This window comes from Aspergillus pseudodeflectus, assembly GCF_044049435.1.
Source record: "Aspergillus pseudodeflectus strain CBS 756.74 chromosome Unknown BJX68scaffold_45, whole genome shotgun sequence".
Taxonomy (NCBI): Eukaryota; Fungi; Ascomycota; class Eurotiomycetes; order Eurotiales; family Aspergillaceae; genus Aspergillus; species Aspergillus pseudodeflectus.
In genome coordinates, this window is record NW_027263821.1 from 195,771 (window position 1) to 217,796 (window position 22,026).

Genomic DNA, 22,026 nt, shown 5'->3' on the forward strand with positions numbered 1-22,026 from the left:
GCGCGTCCGTCGGAAAACACAGTTTCCCCACATCAGGCGGGAGTAGATACAACACAACTCGTTGAATCGTTAATCAGCTATCTACGCTATCTGATGCCGCTTCTTCAGCTCACCAATCGCCAAATTCACCAGCCCCTTCACAGTCCCGGCCGCAGTAATGTCCGCCAAGCTGATCTGCACCCCAAGCCGCTTCCTCGCCCACGCTCGCGCCTCAATAGCGACCAGCGAGTCAATCGCGATGATGGAAAGAGCCTTCAAATCGACCTTTTTCGTCGCAGCCTTCTGCGTCGGCGATTTGATCATCGTTCCGAGTTTCTCAATGAGGAACTCCTCAGTCGATGGATCGTCGAGGATTACCGGGTTGGCCTCGACTTGCACGATAAAGTCGCCGACGTCGTCGGGGGTTGGAGCGCTCTTCTGCTCCCTCTCTGCGCGGTTGACAAGGATCGAGATGCGGCTGTCGCCGCGCTTGCGAAGCCAGGGTGCCGTTACTATCCCCAGTGCGAGATAGTGGGGGTCGGAAAGGCTTCCCTCCGGCCCAGCTGGCGGCTTGCAGGGTGACAGCGATCGGCCAATCAAGACTTCGATCGAATCCAGCAGTTCCTGTTCTTGAATGAATCGCCATTCCAATTTTCCGGCGAACATCTTCATCAGCTCCGGATTTCGCGCGACAAAGCCAATGTCCGAAACAGGGCCGAGATCCAGAAGCGAAGCGGGCAACCCAAGAGACCGTCGATACCTCGCAAGAGAGGCAAGATATGTATTACCCGCCGCGTAGTTGGACTGCCCAAGCATCCCAAGCGCACCTGCAATAGATCCACACATGACGAAAAAGTCCAGTGGGGTAGCCTCGAGGGCTTGATGCAGGTTCCACGAGGCATCGACCTTGGGTATCAGAGGCACTCTCCAGTCTTCATATGACATGCGTTCAAGCGTTCGGTCCTAGGAGGGAGTTTGTCAAAAGCCTGCCTCCTCAGATCTATGAAGCTAAACTTACTTGCAAGGCGAGAGCAAGCTGAAATACTCCTTTGATCGGCTTCGGGCTCAACGAGATGGCCTTTTGGACATCAGCGAGTTTTGCTGCACTTCCCGGAACAAATATCGCTTCGCATCCTTGACACTTGAGCTCCGCTGCGAACGGTCGGTGTGCGTCGGATACACCTGCGCTGGGTGACAGATAAACCAAACAACGAGCACCTTTCTCTGCCATCCAGTGCGAGATGGCACGCCCCAACCCGCCCACACCGCCGGAAAGCAGATATGCATGATCTGGCGAGAATCTCACCTCTGCCCGAGTCTCTCTTGCAGCAAGCTCTCCCGGGGAATCCGGCATCCGCACAACAATCTTTCCCATGTGCTGACCAGTCTGCATATGTCGAAAGGCCGCAGAAATTTCTGAAGCGTCATAGGAGGTTACTGGAGTGATAGGCCCGATAAGCCCCTGCTTCACGCTTTCGTTGCTAAAGAAAAGGTTATCATCAGCAGCCAATTGTAGAGATTTCGGCATACAAATTAGGTAGGTCCCCGCTGGTGCCATCCATGTACTCCGTGAGATCTAATGTAATAAACGACTTGCGGTCCTTGAAGCCCTTCATCGGAAGCATGGCATCGGCCAGGACATCTCGTCGGCTGATATCGAACATTGTTCCTCCAGGGGCCACACATTTCCACGATGTCCGAAGCAGCTCCCCGCTAAGAGAGCTCAAGACATAGTCCACTCCTCGGCCTCGCGTCTCCCGCATCAAGTTATCGTAGAACGAGGCATCTCGCGAATTGAAAATGCGTGAGCGCGGGATGCCGAACGTTTCCATCAAATGCTGAACCTTTTCTTCGTTTCCTACGGTGGCATAGATCTATGACCTTGAGTACAGGTGGAAGTAAGGGACATGGCCGGGCTTACCTCGGCGCCTATGACTCGGCATATCCTAATGGCTGCTAGTCCAACGCCACCACATGCAGAATGGATCAGAACAGTCTGACCGCGCTGTAATTTCACAAAGTTATTTAGACACTGGCCGGCGGTTATCGCGACAACCGGAGATGTCGCCCCTTCTTCAAGCGACCAGCCATCTGGAAGAGGATAGACTTGAATAGCAGGCATGGTAAGATGGGTTGCGAAGGAGCCTGGCCCGAAGAACACTACCTTGTCTCCAGGTCGGACATGAGACACGCCAGTGCCCACCGACTCCACTACTCCAGTGCCTTCTAGCCCAAGCTGATCTGGTGACGCGATGAGTCCAAGGGCGGTGATGATGTCCTTGAAGTTCAGCCCCACGTATTTCACCTGCAGGCGAACTTCTGCCGCTCCAGGAGAAGAAGGCACATCCTCTCTCCAGAAGAAGGAGTCTAGGAGCCCTGCTGTTTCGAGACCGAGCCTTCTCGGAGAGTCGTGATCTGCTGGTGTCCGCAGCTCTCTGTCGATTGTTGTCGAGTGAAATCTCGATACATGTACCATCCCCTTGTGAAGAGCATACTCATCTCGCTTCGGCTCTCCAGATGAATTCGTACAGCCAGCCTGTTCGTAAACCTTCAACAAGTGAGGAATCGCCTGTGTGTCAAAATTGTCGATTTCGAAAATCTCGGCGCTTGCGCCGTCGGCATAAAATTCTCCATGAAAAGCCCTGATAAAGCCCTGTGTCAGCCCATGGCGGGGATCTTTGCAGGTTATCTGCGATGACTTGGTGACCCAGAGTACGTGCTTCACGTTGGGTCCTCGGATGCAATCCATTAGCGGTTGGAACTCTTCTGGGTCAAGATCGTAGAGAAAGGCGTGGGTTGCGTCCAAAAGCGAGATGATATTGCCCTCCAACGACGGCGCCTGGCTTAAAGAACACATTTTCACCTGATACCCCTCCTGCTCGAAATGATTTCGGACATCCACGACCCACTGGGAGTGTTTCTCGGGAACGAGGAAATTTACACTGCGTGTTAGGTCGGCGGGTAATGGAGCTTTCACTACCAGGCTTACAATCATGCCACGCTGGTCATAAATCGTGAACTCGACGTCGTCAAAGCCCGCAACTTTTAGCTCCTCCTTCCAGCGCTCAACAGACACATAAGGCCTCTCAGAGCGCCGGTCATTCTCGCCAACCCACCAGCCGGGCAGTAGGCCCTTGACCGAATGTCAGCGGAGTGCGAAAACTTGTTGGGTGTGTACTTACGAATATGTACTCTGCCTCTCTTCGTTCTAATCGGCAAATGCTCCATGATTAGGCTTCCACCACACATGAAGGAAGTGAATTGGGTTTACACTTACCTCCACACAGCTCCTGAAGAAACAAACGCCCACCCGGAGCCAGAAGAGATTTTATATTGGCTAACGACTGACTAAGCTTCGGCGTAGCGTGAATGACCTAGCCAAGTGAGCGATCAGTATCATTCGCCCTGGATAGTGGAAAAGGTACATACGTTAGAAGCAAGGATCAGATCATAACTCTGTAGTCTGAACCCTTGCTCGGCGGGATCTTTCGTGATATCCAGAACTGCAAAGTCCATGGCATCCCTCCACGCAAACCTCTCCTTGGCGGCTGTCAAGAACCCTGCAGAAATGTCGGTAAAGGTATACTGCGAGTACAGGCGGCTCCCATCTGGCAAGTGCAGGTAGTCCAAAAACGTAGCCGTGCCGCCACCCGTACCAGCCCCAACTTCGAGGACCCTGAGTCTCGGATTCGAGTGGCCCAATGGACCGAAGAAATGAACACAGTTATCGAGGCCCAAGAGGGAATCATACACATTCCTCAGTACGTCATCCTCCATCAAGACTGATAGCGGCTTGCGTGTTCCCGCAAAGATCTCAGTGATGTTTTTCGTTATTCGCCGCATGCAGGCAGATACCGGAACCAACGACGGGTAGTCACCGCGGTCAATCTCCTTCTCCGTCCATTCGATCATATTTGTGCTGTCAGACGAGTCGAACGGGCAGTTTGTAGCGTATCCCAGATCCGAAAAACGCCAGGGCATTATATTCCGTATCCTGGTGTGCTGTCCAGCCAACCAGGCTTTGTATTTCTTGAGATAGTCATCGACAGGGTCCATATGGAGAACGCGGGACGCCGTCTCTGTTATGTATAGATTAACTACCCGAGTGAGAAGCTCCTTTTCTGGGAACGTTTCCAGGGGTGATCTATCCATGACCGAGGCAGGTATAAAATCGATATGAGGCATCCAAACGGTTTTAGCGGCTAAGTTGCTCTCTTGCTCCAGAGAGCCATCGTCAGCGAAAATGTGTAGTCGCGCACCTTTGACCGAAAGTTTAGTATTCCCATCTGACATGGCATTGAGCTGTCCGTTAAGGAAATTGCCCTGCCGTGGTTCTGCTTGGGCATGAATACGCAATTCAGCTGGCTCCGGGCCAACAAAGACATCCTCGAGCAGAACTGGAAGGCATCGGATATTCATATTACGTGTGAGCCCCCGAAAGATTGCAACAGACATCACCTGTAAGCATCGATCTAAGGTCGTTGGATGCATGACATACCGACTTGCGGATAGTTCTGCGGTTTTAAGCCTAGCGATGGCCTCGTATTGTACAGGGTCTGCGTACACCTCATCCAGGCCACGGAATTCCCGCGAATAGTCCAATCCAATCGTCCGTAGTGCTTTGTACCAAGTTGCTGCATCCACTGCCCTCGTCGGGCGTGTACTAGGTGCGAGAGGCACCTCAGAAAAAGCCGACTCTGGGACTGCCCTGATTTGACCTGTACAGAGCCGTGTTGTTTCTCCGCTTTGCACACACGTAATTGAGAAGTCGTACCATCGCGAATCCTCAATATCCGAGATACGAACAGGCCGCAAGTTGGTAACGAGCTCCACACACTCGTTGCTATCCATGAAAAGGGCGTGTCTGAGAAGCAGATGACTGACCTGATACGCTTGGGCAGGAGGCGTTGAAATTTGCTGAATCGCCTCTCCAACCATCGCGATATACCCCGCGCCCGGGAACAATGATTTCCCCATCACTCTGTGCCCATAAAGCCAAGGGGCATCATCAAGCGCCAAAGCATTGCGCCATGAGGGTTCTGCGTCCGTTGACCCCAGAACCCGAGATCCCAATAACTCGTGATGGGGGTATTGACGCAATCTCCAGGCCTCCACTGCAGGACCCTGGTTCCAGTATCTCGTATTATGCTGCCAGGGATACGGGGGCAGATCCACAAGAAGACTGCCTTCCCCATTGATAGTATGAAGGTCCACAGGTATACCGAAGTTGTACAGAGTACCAGTGGTGTAGAGCAATGAGGTTCCGGGGTCTTCTCCTCGCACCAACGATGGTATGTACGTAGAGGAACCGCCACGCGGATGATCTGAGAGGATCTGCCTCAGGGGTCCGGATAATGCCGAATGTGGACCGATCTCAACAAATACCCGGGATTTCTCCTCCTCGTCCGATTCCAGCAGCAAACGAACCCCGGTCAAGAAAAGAACAGGACACTCCAGGTTCTGGCGCCAATAGCGGGCGCTCAGCAGAGCAGGATCGGTTATTTGAGTCCCGTTTACCGTCGAGAAAAGGGGAATCATTGACGAGGTCCCCTTCACCCAGAGTGCCTGAAGCGCTGCCTCGTAGCTGTCCGCGGCGTCCGACATATGGTGTGAATGGTACGCCTTGTCAACGCGAAGCAGACGACACAACGTGTCCGGGTCGTCCTCCTTGATTTTATCGACAATCTGAGTGAGTTTGTCATAGTCACCGGACAGGGTAACACTCTGGTGGCTGTTTTCGCATGCAACAAGAACACCATCCTTGAGATAGGGTGTCAACGCCTCCCGACCACGTCCGACAGCCGCCATACCGCCCCGTCTTTGGATTTTTCTGAGTGAATCTCCTCGGTGATAGGCCACCATGATCGCAGCCTCAGCTGTAAGCCCTCCAGCGGCATACGCTGCAGCTATTTCACCGCTTGAGTGTCCGATCACCGATGTTGGAGCGATTCCCCAGTCTGCAAGTAGATCAACAAGACCTATTTGAAGAGCGCAGCAAAGTGGTTGTGCAAGTTCCGCTCGGTCAAGCTGCTCGCGATTACCATCCGTACATAGGAGACCTTATACCATGTCAGGTCCATTCTCTTAACAGCCGTCGGAGGGAAGAAAACAACCAACCTTCCAGTGTCCATGTCGGAGGGTGGCTAAGTCTCTGGAGTGCCTGATCCAGTCGCTGAATAGTCGCACGAAATATCTCATTGGAATCAATCAATGCCTTTCCCATGGCAGGCCACTGTGCTCCCTGTCCGGTGAAGACAAAAGTAACATCAGGGGCGACCTGGCAGCCAGCTGGGCCAGCATTGAATGGTCCAACCGCTTGTCCCTCAGATGCAATAGCAAAGGCACTGTAGGTCAGGCGTTCTCGTCGCTTCCCTAGAGTAAAGGCCAAGTCTCTTAGGGACTGCGGGTTCTTGTCCAAGTAAACTTTGATGCTTTCCGTCCGTTGGGAAAGAGCCTTTTCACTATTGGCAGACACAACTAATATCCGAGGATGTGGCTGAGTATTCGACACGTTTTCGTCCTTTTGGCTCAGACTTAGAGAGGATGCGGAATCCAAAATCACCTTCGCTGCGTCAGCTCTGAATTTTGTTACAAATCAACCTCTGCGAGAAAGCAAATACTCACGTGGACGTTTGTTCCTCCCACCCCGAAATTGTTGACACTGATCCTCTCCTTTCTCCCTTCTGGCCAGGAGGTGGATTCCTGCGGAACAATCAAGTTTGCACTTTCAAATGGGACTGTACTGCTCGTTAGAATCGGGAGGTGGTTCACAAGGCTGTCGTCTAGGCCCACTTACTCTTGGGATTGGGTTCATTCATGTGAATGTGAGGTAAAAGAATCTTGTTTTCCAGCGAGATCACTGCCTTGATCATACTGGTGATCCCTGACGCCCCTTCAGAATGGCCAAAGTTAGGTTTTGCCTTAGTCTGTCAGCTCCCAAAGCGTACAAAAAGTCATGGGAGAGGTGCGAGAAAACAGGGCATACTGACCGATCCCAAGTGAATTCCCTCTGAAAATACCCTTGTGACAGCCGTGGTTTCCGTCGTGTCGCCGGCCTGTGTCCCTGTACCGTGACATTCGAAATATGCAGTGCGCTCAATATCCTCAATGCCGGCCTTGGCATACGCAGCTCGAATGAGCTCTTCCTGTGCATCGGCAGAAGGAGTTGTCAGTAACGCGGTTCGTCCGTCGTTGTTGACCGAGGTTGCTCTAATGACCGCCCGAACAACATCACCATCACGTATAGCATCGTCCAACCGCTTGATGAAAAGGGCGTTAACTGCCTCTCCACGTCCAAACCCGTCCGCAGTAGTGTCAAATGTTTTGCAGAGTCCTGATGTAGATAGAACACCGCTTGAAGCCAGGTTTATGTGCAACGTAGGAGTAAGTATCAGATTAGCGGCGCCGACGACTGCTGATGTGCACTCTCCGGAGTATATGGCCTGGCACGCTTCGTGTAAAGCAACCATGGAGGAAGAGCAGGCGGTCTCAATAGTCATGCTGTCCAGCCGGTCAACCCTTTAGCTCCAATGGAGGCTGCCATAATACCGCCTGAAACTTACCTCGGTCCATGGAGATCTAGATTCCACGCAATATAACTCGAGATAAAGAAACTGCCCGCAGCAGCTCCTAAAAGTGGATTGCGCTGCTGTCCGTCTTTCAGGGTCAATTCACACCAATCACCCCCCCACGCTCCGACGTAACAGCCGATATTCTTTCCGCGGTAGTCAATTTCTCCGGCGTTTTCCAGGCATTCGTAGACGACTTCTAAGAGAAGCCTTGCTCGGGGATCTGCTCCCGAAGCCTCCAACTCCGAGGCGCCGAAGAAGGTTGCATCCATCATCGCGATGTCATCACTCAGAAAGTATGCTTTGCGTGTCCTCATCGAATACGGAAATTCTGCGTCATTGTAGAAACCGTCCACGTTGAATCTAGAGGCAGGGACTTCACTCGACCCATCCTTCTTGTCTCGAAGGAATTCGAACATGTCCGGAATGGAGTTGACTCCCCCTGGAAGCCTCGCCGCCATTCCTACAATGGCAAGAGGTGGGGGACCTTCCACCACCTCGCCCTCTGAATAGGGGGCTGTGGGAAGGCTTGTGCGCCGGATACCGCAATTATCTTGAGCTGGGGGCACATTGCACGTGGGAGGCTCTGTCGCCTCGGTCGCAAGGTCGTCATGTGTATGCATTATGTCCAAAAACGAGGATGGGATCCGTCAATCTTCAGTCCCTTCTCGCTGAATTGGGATCAGGGTGCAACGAACGCAGAGAACATCAGCTCATGCAGGTAACCCACGCTGAAGGACTGAGCAAGGTTATATTGTGCAGCAGTTCATGTTTCGCCTCGCCTCTGTCGGCTACCTTGAGTGTCGTGCAGGTCGCGGCCTCCGAGCTGGGTAACATGAGGCAGTGAGAACTCAGGTTGAATGCAGAGGTGAGTTGCGGCCCTGTCCAACAAAACCACGGCAAAGCGCATATCTATGGTTGTACCACAAGATATGGCAAAACTAAGCCGGCTGTTAGTGGTATTAGCTTGTGCAGAGCGTTGCTTCAATAGCTGTCCAAGAGCCTCGGGTCACACATGAACAGTCTTCCCTAGAAAGCTTCTGGTCCGTTGTACCCCCCGGGCGGCCTTCTCTGGCCGCCCTTCAAGCATAATAACGAGTAACCACACCTTGTGCGAGGGAGCCCCCACGCTATTAAACTCTTTCACAGGCAACACAGCGCACTGGGACGTCCTTCCATTCTCTCGTAAAAGAATGCCGTCTCTACCATCCTCCTCTCGTTTCTGAGACGTTTTCAGAAGGTAATAGCGAGTTCCTTGTCCGCGATTCAAAGTACGGAGAAGATGGATAACTCAGCGGAAACGAAAAGCTATCTTGGGCAATATGAGAGCCAGGTCATCCTCCTGACTGGGGCCACAGGAAGCCTAGGAGGTTGTCTGCTGTACAAGTTAGCTTTGCGGTTGCCCACAAAGAAGATCTACGCATTGTGTCGCAAATCGATCGGTGATGCGATACGGAAGTGGGAGGTGACCATGCCAGAGCAGATCGAAGATATCCTGGACTCGGGCAAGGTCGAATTCATAACTGGAGATATGTCCAAGTCGAGCTTAGGGCTAGATGCCGCCGTCCACGAAAGATTGCGCAACGACGTTACGACAGTCATCAACACAGCTGCGAACATCTCCCTCATCCAGAGCCTTGAAGATTCATTGCAAGACAACTGTCAGACCGCTACAGCTCTGTTCCACGCCGCATCCAAATTCAAGAACTTGCAGCTCTTCATCCATTTCTCGAGCCTAGCGGTGAGCAGTTTCCTCGAATCCGGAGGTCTCGTTGAGGAGCGGCCCTATCCCTCGCCGGACAATGTTTCGGACCCAGAAATGGATGCCGCAGGGCTCCCAGGGGCAGACCCATCTATACTGCCTTCAGACAATCGATACGCTTGGCCGTATGCTCAGGCAAAACATCTAGCCGAGCGACTCCTCCTCCGTGAGCCACCACCTGTTCCAGTCCTCATTATCCGCCCGTCAGCAATCGGACCAGCAATGGCTGAGCCGTTTCCCCTATACGGGCCAGATAGCGCGATTCCCTTACACCAGATGTTGCTCACGGTCACGCTGTCCGACCAGGATATGGAGCGCATGGCGCTGCACCGCGACTTCGAGGAAGTCCCGGTTGACCTTGTCGCTAATTGTTGCCTCCTCCATCTCGCACATCGAACCACTGGTGTTGTCCATTGTTCTTCTGAGTTGTATGTGACGAGAACAGGCGCAGAGGTCATATCCACGGCGAGAGAATGCATCACACCATTGGAGATGGCGAAGGTGTTTCGGAAGCAGCGAGCTATGGCGGCGTTCTTGTGGCAAAACAAATATCGACTAGACCAAGTTGATGAGGCGCCGACTTGGACTGTCGAGTGCAAGAGATCAGTTTACCAGAAGCAACTTAGCGGACCGTTGGCGCTTGTTCCGGCTCAACACGATCCACAGCAGCACCTGCGGCGACGGATTCGAAAGATGTATCGCTTTTTATTAGATAGCCCACAGTGATGACAGCCTCAGGCTCTCAGAAAAGAAAAGGTTGATTTCAAGATAACCCAGAAGTGTAATGAATGTAGAGAGAAACCAAGCCTAGTCAACCATCACGGTCGCGTCTGTCGGTCAACCGAGTCCCGATGGTCGCGCGTTCCATTATCTGCGTGACGGAGCCAAGAAGGCAGGAGCGAAAGCCGTATTCATGACAGATCGCTGAGTCTGGATGACCACGCACTCGGGTATTTCTTGCCACGGAACTTCAAGTGTTCTCCAGAGTCCAGTCAAGGTGGGAAGCGGATCGGAAGTTCCGTTTCTTGGCACAGGCCAGCAAGTCACGTTACTCCGGACTCGCCTTGGATTTACCCTTTGGCTCCCTTCCACAATGCCACATTCTTCAGGCTGTGCGGAGTATGTAGCTACTCTTGGAATGATTTTCGACCATCTCTCCAGTTGTGTCGCGCAAGCTGTTGACTCCCAAGCCAGTGCCAAGCTTCCTGATCCTTATCCGATTTGTCCTTCACCAGTCAAATAATTACTTCGGCGGATATTCTATTGCCTATGACTAGCCATTGAGGGCCCAGTTATTAGTCTCACGGCTCTTACATTAAGGTTGACGGTCACGCGAGTGCAACGCTTAAAAGAACATACCTGTCAGATGATATATATTGTGACGGAACTCGGAATATTTCCGATTGAATGCCTTCACCATGGCGTAACAACAGCATTTTCGGAGATTTTTCAAATCCGCAGCAGCGCTATATTCCCTAGAAAGCACTTCCAAAAGGCCATAGGACCAGATATTCACGCTGGTGGGTGGAAAACGCCTTCCAAAGTCCGCTCGCCCGTCGTTTAGGCTTCCCAAATAGACAGACTTAACCCCAGGTCTTGGGTACCAAATCGGGTAATATTTACGAAGGATCCACAACAACGCATTCTTCCTTCATTCTCAAATCCAAGCACTGAAGCGCCTGGAAACATTTGATGCAGGAGGAGAGGACCATGAGAGTGCCACCCTGGAGGCTAGAATAACTACCGGAAATAGCACCAATAAGCACACATCAACATACTACACGGTGCACACACTTAAGGGGAATAGTCGCACACGGTCTCGACCAAGCTGGCATAAACTTGAAGGCGTGACTATAGATGTAATGTCCAGACTGTGGTGTCCAAGGTAGTACCGCTCCTTTATCTTCTCACATGTGATACGGCTATTCGCGAGTTACAACATCCCATTATACTGACCGAAGGAGGTCTCACAAGGAGCGTTGAGTACGAGCAAAATAAGCTATCGGTGGATATCCTGTCTGATGACGCTGTTTGCCTAAATATGGTGCGTCAGATATCATTCCATCATGTTGCCGAAGCTACGATTATATCCACTTTGTACCCCAAAGCCCCTTAGCCTAAAGTAGCTGCGTGCTAGAGCTTTGCTTCCCAATCGAATTGGAGCCCAGCAAAAGTTGAAACGGCGGCCGTTGTTGTACTATTGAACGGAGATAAACCTGCAGAGTATATTTTTAGTGAAACAGGGATGTCCCCGGGCTTTTTCTATCGGAATGCCAAGACAATTTGCTTTTATGATGAGTGGAGTTGATCACCTCCAAGCTATATTACAATCTTCATCTCAATAAATCTTCAAATCCTTCCAAATAGACCTTCCTTGGTAGCCATCTTACTCCCCAACGCAACAACACCCCCAAACGTACAGATAATCCCACTAAACAGCGCCAGTTCCAAAAACCCACCATACTTATCAACCAGCACACCACTAACCGGTGGGCCAACAAGCACTGCACACCCAACCATCGCAATCCCCGAACCTAGATACGTCCCAAACTCTTGCGGCCGCTTCACACACAGCGTGATTGCCGCACTCCCTCCCGAAATAATCGTGCCCGACCAGAACCCGAAGATGACGGAATACACGATGAGCCCCGCGGTGCTGGTTGCTTCGTTCATGCAGCAGATAATGATCCCCGTGGCGATTCCGCCAATACCAAAGGCGTTGAGGCGGCCGAATTTATCCGCGAGGATGCCTGGAATGATGCGGCCGAATGTGCTTGCGCCGTTGACGATTGCCACGAGGTATGAGGCGAGAGTTGGTTCTGTGCCGCGGGAGACGGCGTAGGTGGGGATGAAGAATAGTGGGGAGAACATCCCGAGGAGCATGAAAAAGAATGACAGGCAGATGAGCATGAATAGCGTGTTTTTAAATGCGGAGCCGATGAAGAAAGCTGTTGTTCGTGGTGGTAGGCGCGCGGTTACCGTGAGGCACGAGAAGATCATTGTCGGGACCATGATGAAGGCAATAATTCTTATCGACCAGCCAAAGCCTAGGGAGGAACTGTTAAGCATCTTGGAGAGAGCGATTGGGAAGACAATGCCGCCGACCGAAGACCCTGCCACTGCGATGCCCAGCGCTGCAGCACGCTTTTTGTCGAAGAACTGAGAGACTGCCGCCATTGCTGGAAACTGCAGGAGGCCTGTCGATATACCGACTAGGACTCCCTGGGCAAGCATAAAGTGCCAGTACTTTGTACAGAGGGACGTCATCATCAGGGCGAAAATATACACAACTGCGGCGGGGCGGAGGACCTGTGCTCAAGGCTGTTAGGGCATGTTCATTTACTGTATCGACGAGGTGTACTTACCCACGCCCCATATCGATCAAATAGTGGCCCGCCAATTCCGCCAGCTGCGAATTGGAAGAACGCAGACAGGGAGCCAATCCAGGCGATCCGATCCGCGGACTCTCCGCGGAGCTGGTGTACGGCATAGTACTCTTGAAGTACGCCGAAGGAGTTGGCGAAGCCGAGAGTCGAGAATATGGTACAGGCAGCACCGGCTGCAACGAGCCATGCTTTGAGACCTCCATCTGGAGCTGGACCGAAGTTGTCTGTGGATGCTTTCTCGTTGGAGTTGGGTGTACCGGGAGTGTGAGATGCGGGCTTGTGTGCCTCGACGTCGGAAGAGGAGGGACGTGTCGTGATTGTGTTTCTGTCTGCCATAGTAATTGATATAGTAAAGAGATTTCAAGAATCAAGTGTGTTTTTGGAAACAATAATGAGATATCGATGCACCTCATACCATCTGTACAGCGACTTTTTTATATGCTGTGGACGGGGTTAAGCCAGCAATCGGGGATAAGCCCAAACAGGAAAGGTTGACGGGAAAAGGCGAGCGACTCGGACCAAAAGCGCAGCGCTCTCCACAGCAAGTCCGAGCAGCTTAGCTCCAGCTGCTCTTGCTCACCCTTTTCTTTTTTTCCTTCGCAAACATCTGGTTTCGCTTTCGGATTTGAGGATGAACACTTCACCTGACGCTTTATAGATCGGAGTTTGTGCGAGATCGAGGCCGAGCCAAGAGCCAAGACGATTCGCGATGATCTCTCCAACTGCACCAGCGCCGGAGCGTCGCCGGAGAAGGCCAGCAGTGTGAGAGATTCTGCGCAAACCGTACACGAACAGCTTCGCTGACAACCCAGATCATGCACTTTGTGCCGGAGACGCAAGATAAGATGCAACCGCGAAAGCCCCTGCAGCAACTGCGTCAAATCGAAAAGCGAACCGTGTGTATACGATAGCAACAATGTTTTGCGACCGCAGCATCATCTCGGATTTAGGCATACACTGGAGCTGGATCTCGCCAAAGTTGCGCAAACTTCGCACGCGCCACAAGCACCGGCTCAATCCCAGGCCCAAGCAAACCGCGTCGAGATGCTACCCCCTACCGCGAATGTATCCCAAAATTCGAGCACTGTCTCGCGATCAGTCCCGTCTAGCTCAAAGGGTTCCTGGTCGCGCACGAGCCAGTCAGCCGTTTCGGAAGTCGAGAGTCTGAGGAGTAAAATTCAGCGATTGGAAGAGCAACTCTCAAAAGTCACGCAGGGGACTAGCTCCTCGCCGCGTCCGGATCCACGGCCTAGTATCGAGACGTCGACGTCGGGGATAGCGGGGACTTTTCACATCAATCGCGAGAGCCGCTTGGATGATGGACGGCACGCGATTAGTCGCAATGTGGTCATGCATAAGAGTCGGCTGTTTGGGCCGAGCCATTGGGCTCAAGGTGCATCGATGGTACGTGCCATGTCGCCAATGTGTCCGTGTACTGACCCAGTTAGTTCCGCGAGGTCTTTGAGATGATCGAGCCGCATATCCGCAAAGAAGACTCCAAGGCCGTCACCAGTCTCAAGAAGTGCAAGGAGCTGGCGCGAGTGATCAAAGCACAGCGAACGCCGCAATGGCCCACGCCGCCGACTTCAGATTTACCCCCGAAAGGCGTCGCAGATGAACTGGTCGATTGCTATCTACGGACGATCGAGACGACGTTTCGCATCCTGCATATACCGACTTTCAAAACCGATTACGATGCGCTGTGGGTTACGGATGCAAAACCAAGTATCGCGTTTACTGTTCAACTGAAGTTGGTTCTTGCGCTGGGTGCAATCACGTATGATGACTATTTCTCAATGAGACCTTCCGCCGTTCGATGGGTTTACGAGGCACACACCTGGCTTTCGGATCCGGACTTCAAGACTCGGTTAAATATTCAGTCCCTGCAGAGCAGGGTTCTTTTGATGATCGCACGGGAATGCATCAACGTGGGAGGTGACTCGACCTGGATCTCTGCCGGCGCGCTGCTCCGCACAGCACTATACATGGGACTCCACAGAGACCCTTCCCACCTCCCGAACCGAACGACACTCGCTGCGGAGATGCGCCGGAGATTGTGGAATACCATTATGGAGCTTTGCCTACAGGCAAGCATCGTCTCAGGCGGCGCGCCGCTGTTGTCTCTGTCAGACTTTGACTGCGAACCGCCAGGAAATTTCGATGACGAGCAACTATTGACTGAAGATCCTGTAGCCAAGGGCGATGAGGAGTACACGCAAACGTTTATCGCCAGAGCGCTCCGTCAGACCTGGTCGCAGCGCCTCTCGATTGCTAAATTTCTCAACGATCTCAACTCCTATGGATCGTACCAAGACGCCCTTGAATTGGATGCCGAGCTTAGAGCATCATACAGAACGATATGCCGAACACTGCGAGGCTATAGCTTAAAAACTGGGCCCTCGCCTTCGTCGTTCGAGACCCGCGTGCTCGACTTCATCATAAATTACTACCTCTGCTGCGCCCACTTCCCGTTCTTTGAGCCATCACTACGCGAGGCAGCATACGCATTTTCAAGGAAGGTGATTATAGAAAGTTCTCTGAAGCTCTGGTGCGACACCTACCCATCATCACCATTGGTGACATCAATGCCGCTTCGCGATGAGCCCGTCTCAAACCAGGATACCTTGACACGGCTTGTGACATGCGGCTTTGGCTTCTTTCGCCTGGGCTCCATGATCTCGACCATGTACGTAGCATTGGAACTCAAGACGCAGCTTCAAGATGAAGACAGTCTAGGCCCGAACCCCTACCGCCGCGATCTGTTTTCGCTGATCTCGGAAGCCAAAGCACGGATATGGACTACGATCGAATGTGGCGAGACTAACATTAAGGGATATCTGCTCGCCTCGATGATTACAGCGCAGATCGAGGGCCTTCGGCAGGGGGTAGAAAAGAGTAAAATGCCAGGCCTGCTCCTACAGGCAGCAGAGGAGGCGGAACAACGATGCCTAGCATTCTTGGAGGAGAAGGCTGGTCAGAGTGCCAGTAGTCTGGATGTCAGTATGATGGATGAGATGGGCCTGAATCGGACCCCGGCTTTTATGGGCGACTGGGAGTTTATTGTGAGTAACTCAAGTTCGAAAAGGCGCGACCGGTACTAATCAGTGGGGAAGATGTCCGAAACCTTCTTCAATCTGGGTAATGCGGAGCCCATGAGTTGGGTACTGAACGACGAAAGCCGACCATTTATGATGTGAGGCAAACGAAGGTAGATTAATGTTATCCCTTTTGAGTCAACAATCAGGCAACACTCACAACACATTGAAGGCCTCCCCGCAGGGTTGAGTCACAGTGGCAGCCAATCGGGGGGCGATACTCGACGCAGCTCAGCCTCAATCCGTCATACCTGGGGTGCACCTTCCAAACCCCACCAACCGACCTTGAAAGGATGGCAGGCAGCTCAACCTCATAAATACCTCGGCCCTTACCACTCCTTCCTAGTTCCTTTTTTTGATTCCTCACTCTCAACGCTCTCTTTCCCAACATCTCTTCTTCATCCACCTTAAGACACTGCAACAACAGCAACATGTCTAACTCGGAGTATTCGCAAACACTGCAGCACATCACCGACGCCAAGCTCGAGGAACTCTCCAACAAGCGCCAAATCTTCCTGAAGCGCAAAGCGGCTGCCTTGGAGACTGCAGAGTCCTCGGGCTCTCCAGTCGACAAGGTACGCGCACTCGGCGATGGAGTAAAGGCTTGCTTCAACATCAGCGTCAAGGACGGCCGCGTCGTCCACAACTCGAGCGATCACCGCCAGCTCGAGGTTGCCCTCTCGAATCTCGATCGTTTTCTCAAACAGGCCGAACATGACCCAGCCATCTCGCCGGATACTATAGAGCGGTGGCGACAATCCCTTCTGAGCCACCTCGACATACAGACTCTCAAATATGAGTACGCCACCTTGTTCGCACAGCTCACGATGGAGTGGCTGTCAGTCAAGAAGAATCGAAGCCCGGGCACGTCTGCCTCATCGAACGACGACTTTGAAAAGCTTGCCAGTGCTGCCAAATTGGAATCAAGGAAGGAATGGGAGGATTTTGTCTTCACTCCCGCTGGCCACGACGCCGCAACGGTCAAGGCTTTCCTCAACGACCTTTTCTCAAACCTGGGTCTGTCGGAACCAGCTGGAGAAACTGACAAGGAACGCAACGTGGAAAAGAGGCTCCGGGCGCTCCGGGACAGAGTGGCGGCATTCGAAGCCAGCTTGACCAGGGCATCTTTCGATGTTAGCACCCTCAACTGGGTGATCAACAGCCTCCTGCACTCCGACCTGGTGACCGATAAACAACGTGCTGTGCTGCGGGACTTCCGAAACGACAACACCGTCCTTACAGAACTGGCGGACGTGCTGAACATGAGAATGGCAGGCCTCCAATCGTGGACCTGGGGACCTTCGGTCGCCGTTGAGCAAAGACGCCAAATGAACGGCACCTACCACATCTACATGCATGAAGACCTCATCCAGGCTATTTTCCTCCAGTACATCGGGGTCAAGTGGTCTGTCTTTTTCAAATCAGCGCTGGATGATTTCAGAAAGACCCGAGACTACTGGAAGTCACTGCGATCAACTGTCCCTGCGATCGACAAGAAGCGTCGCGACTTCTTCCTCGACAAACGCGGGGACAAGCCCAGCCTGCAAATCACAAAGGAAGCTATTCATCGGCGAGCATACTTTGTCTCGCAGCTCCTTGACAGCGAGCACCAAATCAGGAAACAGGAGGAAGGCGAGGAAGAAGCCAATCACGCCCCTCTACAAGCAGCCCCAGCTCAAAGCATTCAGTCCATGCAGTCCCAGATGGCTTCCCGATCCATCAAGATGCTCCAAAGGCCACAAGGGTCGTTCAACGCCCGTTTTATGGACAGCCGGGGGCCCCGGGAGGCTGAGGAGAAGGAAGAGTCCGACGAGGACATGGGATTTGGTCTGTTCGATGGCGACGATGCCAACTACGATCCTGATCGCTCCTATGATGATCACTTGGCCGGGAACGTCAAGACGCCCGGCAACCAAATGCAGGCGAAGCAGAATCTGCTACTTCTTTTGAGCGCGGACACGATCATCAACAAGCGGCTGCATGGCGAAATTACGTGCTTCCGAGCCCAGTACGAGTCGCTGTACCCGAGTCTACCCCACCCGACTATCCTCGGTGTCCTCGAGTTTCTCGGTGTATCAGAAAAGTGGCTCACTTTCTTTGAGAAGTTCTTGACTGCCCCCTTGAGGTTTATCGACGAGCCTGACGCTGAGCCACGTACTCGCAGACGGGGAACCCCAGGATCCCACGTCCTTAGCGAGGTGTTTGGGGAAGTAACTCTGTTCTGCCTGGACTTCATGATCAACAAAGAGTGTAACGGCGAGATACTCTGGAGAGTCAACGACGATATGTGGTTCTGGTCACGCGAGCAGCAGACGTGCGTTGCAGCGTGGCAGGCTATCCAACAATTCAACAAGACCATGGGTATTTCCGTGAGCGAAGACAAGAGTGGAGGCGCCCACATCAAAGCGCAGCCTTCCCAGAAGTCCACTCTCCACTCGTCCCTACCCAGCGGCAAGATTCGATGGGGCATGCTTTACCTAAATTCCGAATCCGGCCGCTTTGAGATCGACCAAGAGATGGTCGACGACCACATCAAGGAACTGCAGCGCCAGCTCGACGATAAGCAAGGCAGCGTCTTTGGCTGGATTCAGGCCTGGAACTCCTACGCCTCGACATTCTTCACGTACAACTTTGGCAAGCCCGCGAACTGCTTCGGACAGGCGCATGTCGACATGATGCTGCAAACTCACGAGCGTATCCAGCGGGAGGTATTCTCGCTCGGCCCCGACGGTGGTAAGGGAGAGAGCAGCGTGATCACATACCTACGTGACACAATCCGGTCGCGCTTCGGAACCGAAAACATCCCCGATGGCTATTTCTTCCTTCCAATCGACCTCGGGGGCCTCGAGCTCTCGAGCCCATTCATAAACCTCGTCAGCCTCCACGACTCCGTCGTCGCAGATCCAAACACCCTCCTCGACGAGTTCCTCGACGCCGAACGAAGCGCCTACACTTCGTTGAAACGCCGCTACTCCAACACAGACAAGGACCGTCTCGCCGCGAAACAATCCTTTCGCCCCGAAGACGCGGACAGTTTTATGTCCTTTGAAGAGTACACTCGGCACCGCGAACTCCTCGATTACGGCTTCGGAAAACAACTCGTCTCAATCTACGACCAGCTGCTAAAACGCCCTAAGCCCGAAGACATTGAGCAGGACGTCTCAGGACCCGTCACGCTCGGCCTCAGCCAACTGGAATCGCAGAATAACCTGTCCGGCATCAGGTCGCCGTGGCGGTACATGTCGTCGTACTGGAAGTGGATTGCGCAGCTGTATGGGCCTGAGCTCGTGGAGCGGTTTGGAGGATTCAATGTGGTCGATCCGGGACTGTTGCCCATTGGGCTGGTTAGTCAGTTCCGCAGTGGGAGGGTGAATTGGGCGGAGAAGTAAGACTTCCTTCTATTTTTAATGTAGGTAGTGTGGCTGGACTGCATGAGTTAGGCTGGTCGATTTATCATTGTACCGGCTTGTGCATGTCTATCTAGGATATATAGATCACAAGTCTTGCCAAAGCCGAGAATAATACAGTCACCCACGGCTCATTCCTGCTTAAGTCCCGTCCTTGTCTCCGTATGCTCCACGCTCAACGGCCTATTGCGAATCAACACACTCGCCACCGCCGCAATCCCCGCCATACCGGTGTACATGATCCAGACATTCCGCAAGCTCGCCGCAAACGTATCTGCCAGAGCCTCGACCATGGCCGGATCCTGCACTGTCTTGACAAGCTCCGTACTCGCCGCCGCCGAAGACCCCGTGAGCCGCTCAACAAGCGCCTCCGCGATCCCAGCGCCTTGCAACGCGTCTCGCTCTCGTGCCATGCTGTTCTGAAAGACTACCCCCCCGACAACAATGGAAACGGACATGGCAAGCGTCCGAACAAACCCCAACATCCCCGTGGCGCTCGCCGTATCCTCCTGCCTGACCATCGCCTGCAGCGCAATCAGCGGCGGCGCAAACAGAAGCGCGGACCCGGCGCCCGCAAGGACTTGCAGGGCTACTAGCTCCGCGAGCGAGGAATGCGGGTCCAATCGGATGAATAGTCCAGTCCCCAGACAGAGCAGTGCAGTGCCGATCCAGATTTGCCCGAGGTATTTCCCCGTCCGGTGGATTAGATACCCGGAGATCCCGCTGAAGACGCCCTCGGCGACCACGAAGGGGAGGATGAGTAGGCCTGAGTGCATCGGGGAGGCCCGTTGGGCGGATTGGAAGTAGAGGGGGAGGTAGTATTCGCAGGCGATGAAGACCTGAAAGAAAGTTTGCAGGGTTAGATTAGCCTAGGTAACTATGGGGAAAGGAAGGTAGAAAGGAAGGGTCTGAGGATTCCAAAGGGATACGTACTGCGCCGTGGAATAGAGTGACGAGGAGGGTTGCAACAACCGAGCGGTCTTTCAATAGCTCAAGGGGCATGAGCGGATATTTAGCCACGTACTTTTCCCCGTAGTAGAACAGCCCTATACACAGTGACCCAAAGACAAGGAGACAGATGACATTCGCCGAATCCCAGGGGAAGACTTCGCCGCCAAAGTTCAGACCCAGCAGGACCATTAGCGTGAAGCCCAAGATGGACGCACTGCCCAGCCAGTCGATTGCCTTGAGGCCATCGATCATGGGGGTTCGTGGGTTATGGACGTCGAGATAGAAAAAGAGGAGGACGAATGCGATTGCGCAGATGGGGAGGTTGATCCAGAAGTTCCAGCGCCACGAGACGTATTCGGAGAAGACACCGCCGAGGATGGGGCCCAGGCCGCCAGAGATTGTCCACATGAATTCGAGGATGCCCATGTAGAGGCCTCGTTCTCTGGAACTTGTCAGTTTCACACAATGTGCAACATCAATCACATCATACCACAACTCACCGTACACTAAACAAATCCGAAACAACAACCATAACGAGCTGGAGCAATCCACCGCCAGCAGTCCCCTGCACCGCTCTCCCCGCAATGAGCATATTCATGTCCACCGCTGCGGCACAGATAATGGAGCTAAGGAAGAACAAGAGCACGGCCGCGAGTAGAATTGGCTTGCGGCCCCAGATATCCGACGCCTTGGTCCAGATTGGGGCTGCGGCTGCACTGGCTAGCAGGTATGCGCCTCCCACCCAGGTGTAGCCGCTTGCAGAGTTGAGGCGCGATGCGATTATTGGGAGGGAGGTTGCGACGATCGTTTGGTCGAGGGCGGCGATGAAGAGGGATAACTGGTGCATAGCGTGGTGTTAGGTACGATTGGGCACTGCATTTCAGCGAAGGAGGGAAATAGGGGTTCATCGAGGTAGCTCACGCAGAGGGCAGCCATCAAGGCGACGATTCGAATTCTACCACCCTCGACTGCTTCATTCTGCCCATCCGCAGAGATTGGAGGGAGCTGGCCGGATCCGACTCTGTCACCGTTGGGGTTCGATTGAGCGTTCAGGGATACCATCGTCTTGGCTGCATCGGGCACTCTATCCTCCTGGATAGTTGTGAGCTCAATCTCCTCTAGAGTCATAGTCATCGACATCGTGCGGGTATCATGCATATAATGCCAATATGTAATTGATAGCCAATATTGTACATTGACGAATTGAGCCAAGGGAGCCTCTTATACAAGGACTGCCAATACAACGCCGTATAGCGGCCACAAACAACCAGGAATCGAGATCCCTCTGCTTTGAAACAAGCAGACCCCGGAATGTCTCAGATCGTTATTGCCGGCGTTTGGCGTGACAAATTTAGCCAGGCCCAGAAACAAGCCACCTCGGAGTTGCGAGCGCGTGCGTCCGATTGGTCCGTCCCATACAGGCGATGCGACGAATGGAGGTACCTCCATGAAGCCAGGAACGCATCTCATTCCAAGGTCCAGATTCAATAGTCGACCGTGGTGAGGGCGCAGGCCAAGAGTAGTAAATCAGGCAGAGCACGGTATCCGTTTAATTGTTCCAATCAAATAGCCATGGATCTACAAGTTGAGGACCTCGGCCTTTGAGTCGGGCAGTACCTAACGAAACTATGCAAGATGGAAGGATTCACTGTCATACTACTAGTAGGCTGGTGTAGTAACAGATATATAATTGCTATAGGAGCACTAACAACTTCCGGCCTATTACAGATAAAACCGCGAGATATGCCGATAATGGAAGCATGGTCTCCCACGAGGAGACGCAGCGGACAGACAGCCAAGCCTGGCTAACATCGTCGTGGTACGTGACATGGAGGCTTCCATCCGAGTTATGTTTCACCCGTGCTACGGTGGCTTCGC

General features: G+C 53.1%; 5 protein-coding genes across 5 annotated transcripts; 2 read left to right on the top strand and 3 right to left on the bottom strand.

The window, feature by feature from the left end:
* Positions 1-81: 81 nt before the first annotated feature.
* On the bottom strand, positions 82-8,587 carry BJX68DRAFT_278012 (type I polyketide synthase; the record flags this gene model as incomplete). Its single annotated transcript, XM_071048441.1, has 19 exons — positions 8,343-8,587; positions 7,542-8,100; positions 6,969-7,332; positions 6,776-6,905; positions 6,625-6,716; positions 6,097-6,475; positions 4,754-6,038; positions 4,482-4,723; positions 3,835-4,451; positions 3,614-3,792; positions 3,484-3,580; positions 3,409-3,453; positions 3,257-3,353; positions 3,162-3,187; positions 2,297-3,112; positions 1,901-2,257; positions 1,510-1,853; positions 998-1,460; positions 82-942 (listed from the first exon to the last, which is right to left on the bottom strand). Exons 1-19 carry the CDS (start codon positions 8,455-8,457, stop codon positions 82-84), a joined length of 7,068 nt encoding a protein of 2,355 aa, XP_070895721.1. The 5' UTR covers positions 8,458-8,587.
* Positions 8,588-8,611: 24 nt separating this feature from the next.
* BJX68DRAFT_278016 (male sterility protein-domain-containing protein) lies at positions 8,612-10,289 on the top strand. Its single transcript, XM_071048442.1, has one exon. The coding sequence runs from the start codon at positions 8,830-8,832 to the stop codon at positions 10,033-10,035; it is 1,206 nt and encodes a 401-aa protein (XP_070895722.1). The 5' UTR covers positions 8,612-8,829; the 3' UTR covers positions 10,036-10,289.
* Positions 10,290-11,560: 1,271 nt separating this feature from the next.
* On the bottom strand, positions 11,561-13,351 carry BJX68DRAFT_155065 (MCT family MFS transporter). Its single transcript, XM_071036741.1, has 2 exons — positions 12,675-13,351; positions 11,561-12,618 (listed from the first exon to the last, which is right to left on the bottom strand). Exons 1-2 carry the CDS (start codon positions 13,029-13,031, stop codon positions 11,659-11,661), a joined length of 1,317 nt encoding a protein of 438 aa, XP_070895723.1. The 5' UTR covers positions 13,032-13,351; the 3' UTR covers positions 11,561-11,658.
* Positions 13,352-13,404: 53 nt separating this feature from the next.
* On the top strand, positions 13,405-19,179 carry BJX68DRAFT_257425 (uncharacterized protein; the record flags this gene model as incomplete). Its single annotated transcript, XM_071043338.1, has 5 exons — positions 13,405-13,457; positions 13,508-14,099; positions 14,144-15,757; positions 15,809-15,888; positions 16,218-19,179. 5 exons carry the CDS (start codon positions 13,405-13,407, stop codon positions 19,177-19,179), a joined length of 5,301 nt encoding a protein of 1,766 aa, XP_070895724.1.
* Positions 19,180-19,328: 149 nt separating this feature from the next.
* Positions 19,329-21,084, bottom strand: BJX68DRAFT_257426 (major facilitator superfamily domain-containing protein; the record flags this gene model as incomplete). Its single annotated transcript, XM_071043339.1, has 4 exons — positions 19,329-20,036; positions 20,131-20,590; positions 20,649-20,986; positions 21,070-21,084. The coding sequence occupies 4 exons, from the start codon at positions 21,082-21,084 to the stop codon at positions 19,329-19,331; spliced, it is 1,521 nt and encodes a 506-aa protein (XP_070895725.1).
* Between the last annotated feature and the right edge of the window lie 942 nt (positions 21,085-22,026).

Coding starts and splice junctions, on each gene's coding strand:
- BJX68DRAFT_278016 (XM_071048442.1), top strand. CDS start 8,830: ATGGATAACTCAGCGGAAACGAAAAGCTATCTTGGGCAATATGAGAGC.
- BJX68DRAFT_155065 (XM_071036741.1), bottom strand. CDS start 13,031: ATGGCAGACAGAAACACAATCACGACACGTCCCTCCTCTTCCGACGTC. Junction 12,619..12,674: donor TTGATCGATATGGGGCGTGG/GTAAGTACACCT, acceptor CCTTGAGCACAG/GTCCTCCGCCCCGCCGCAGT.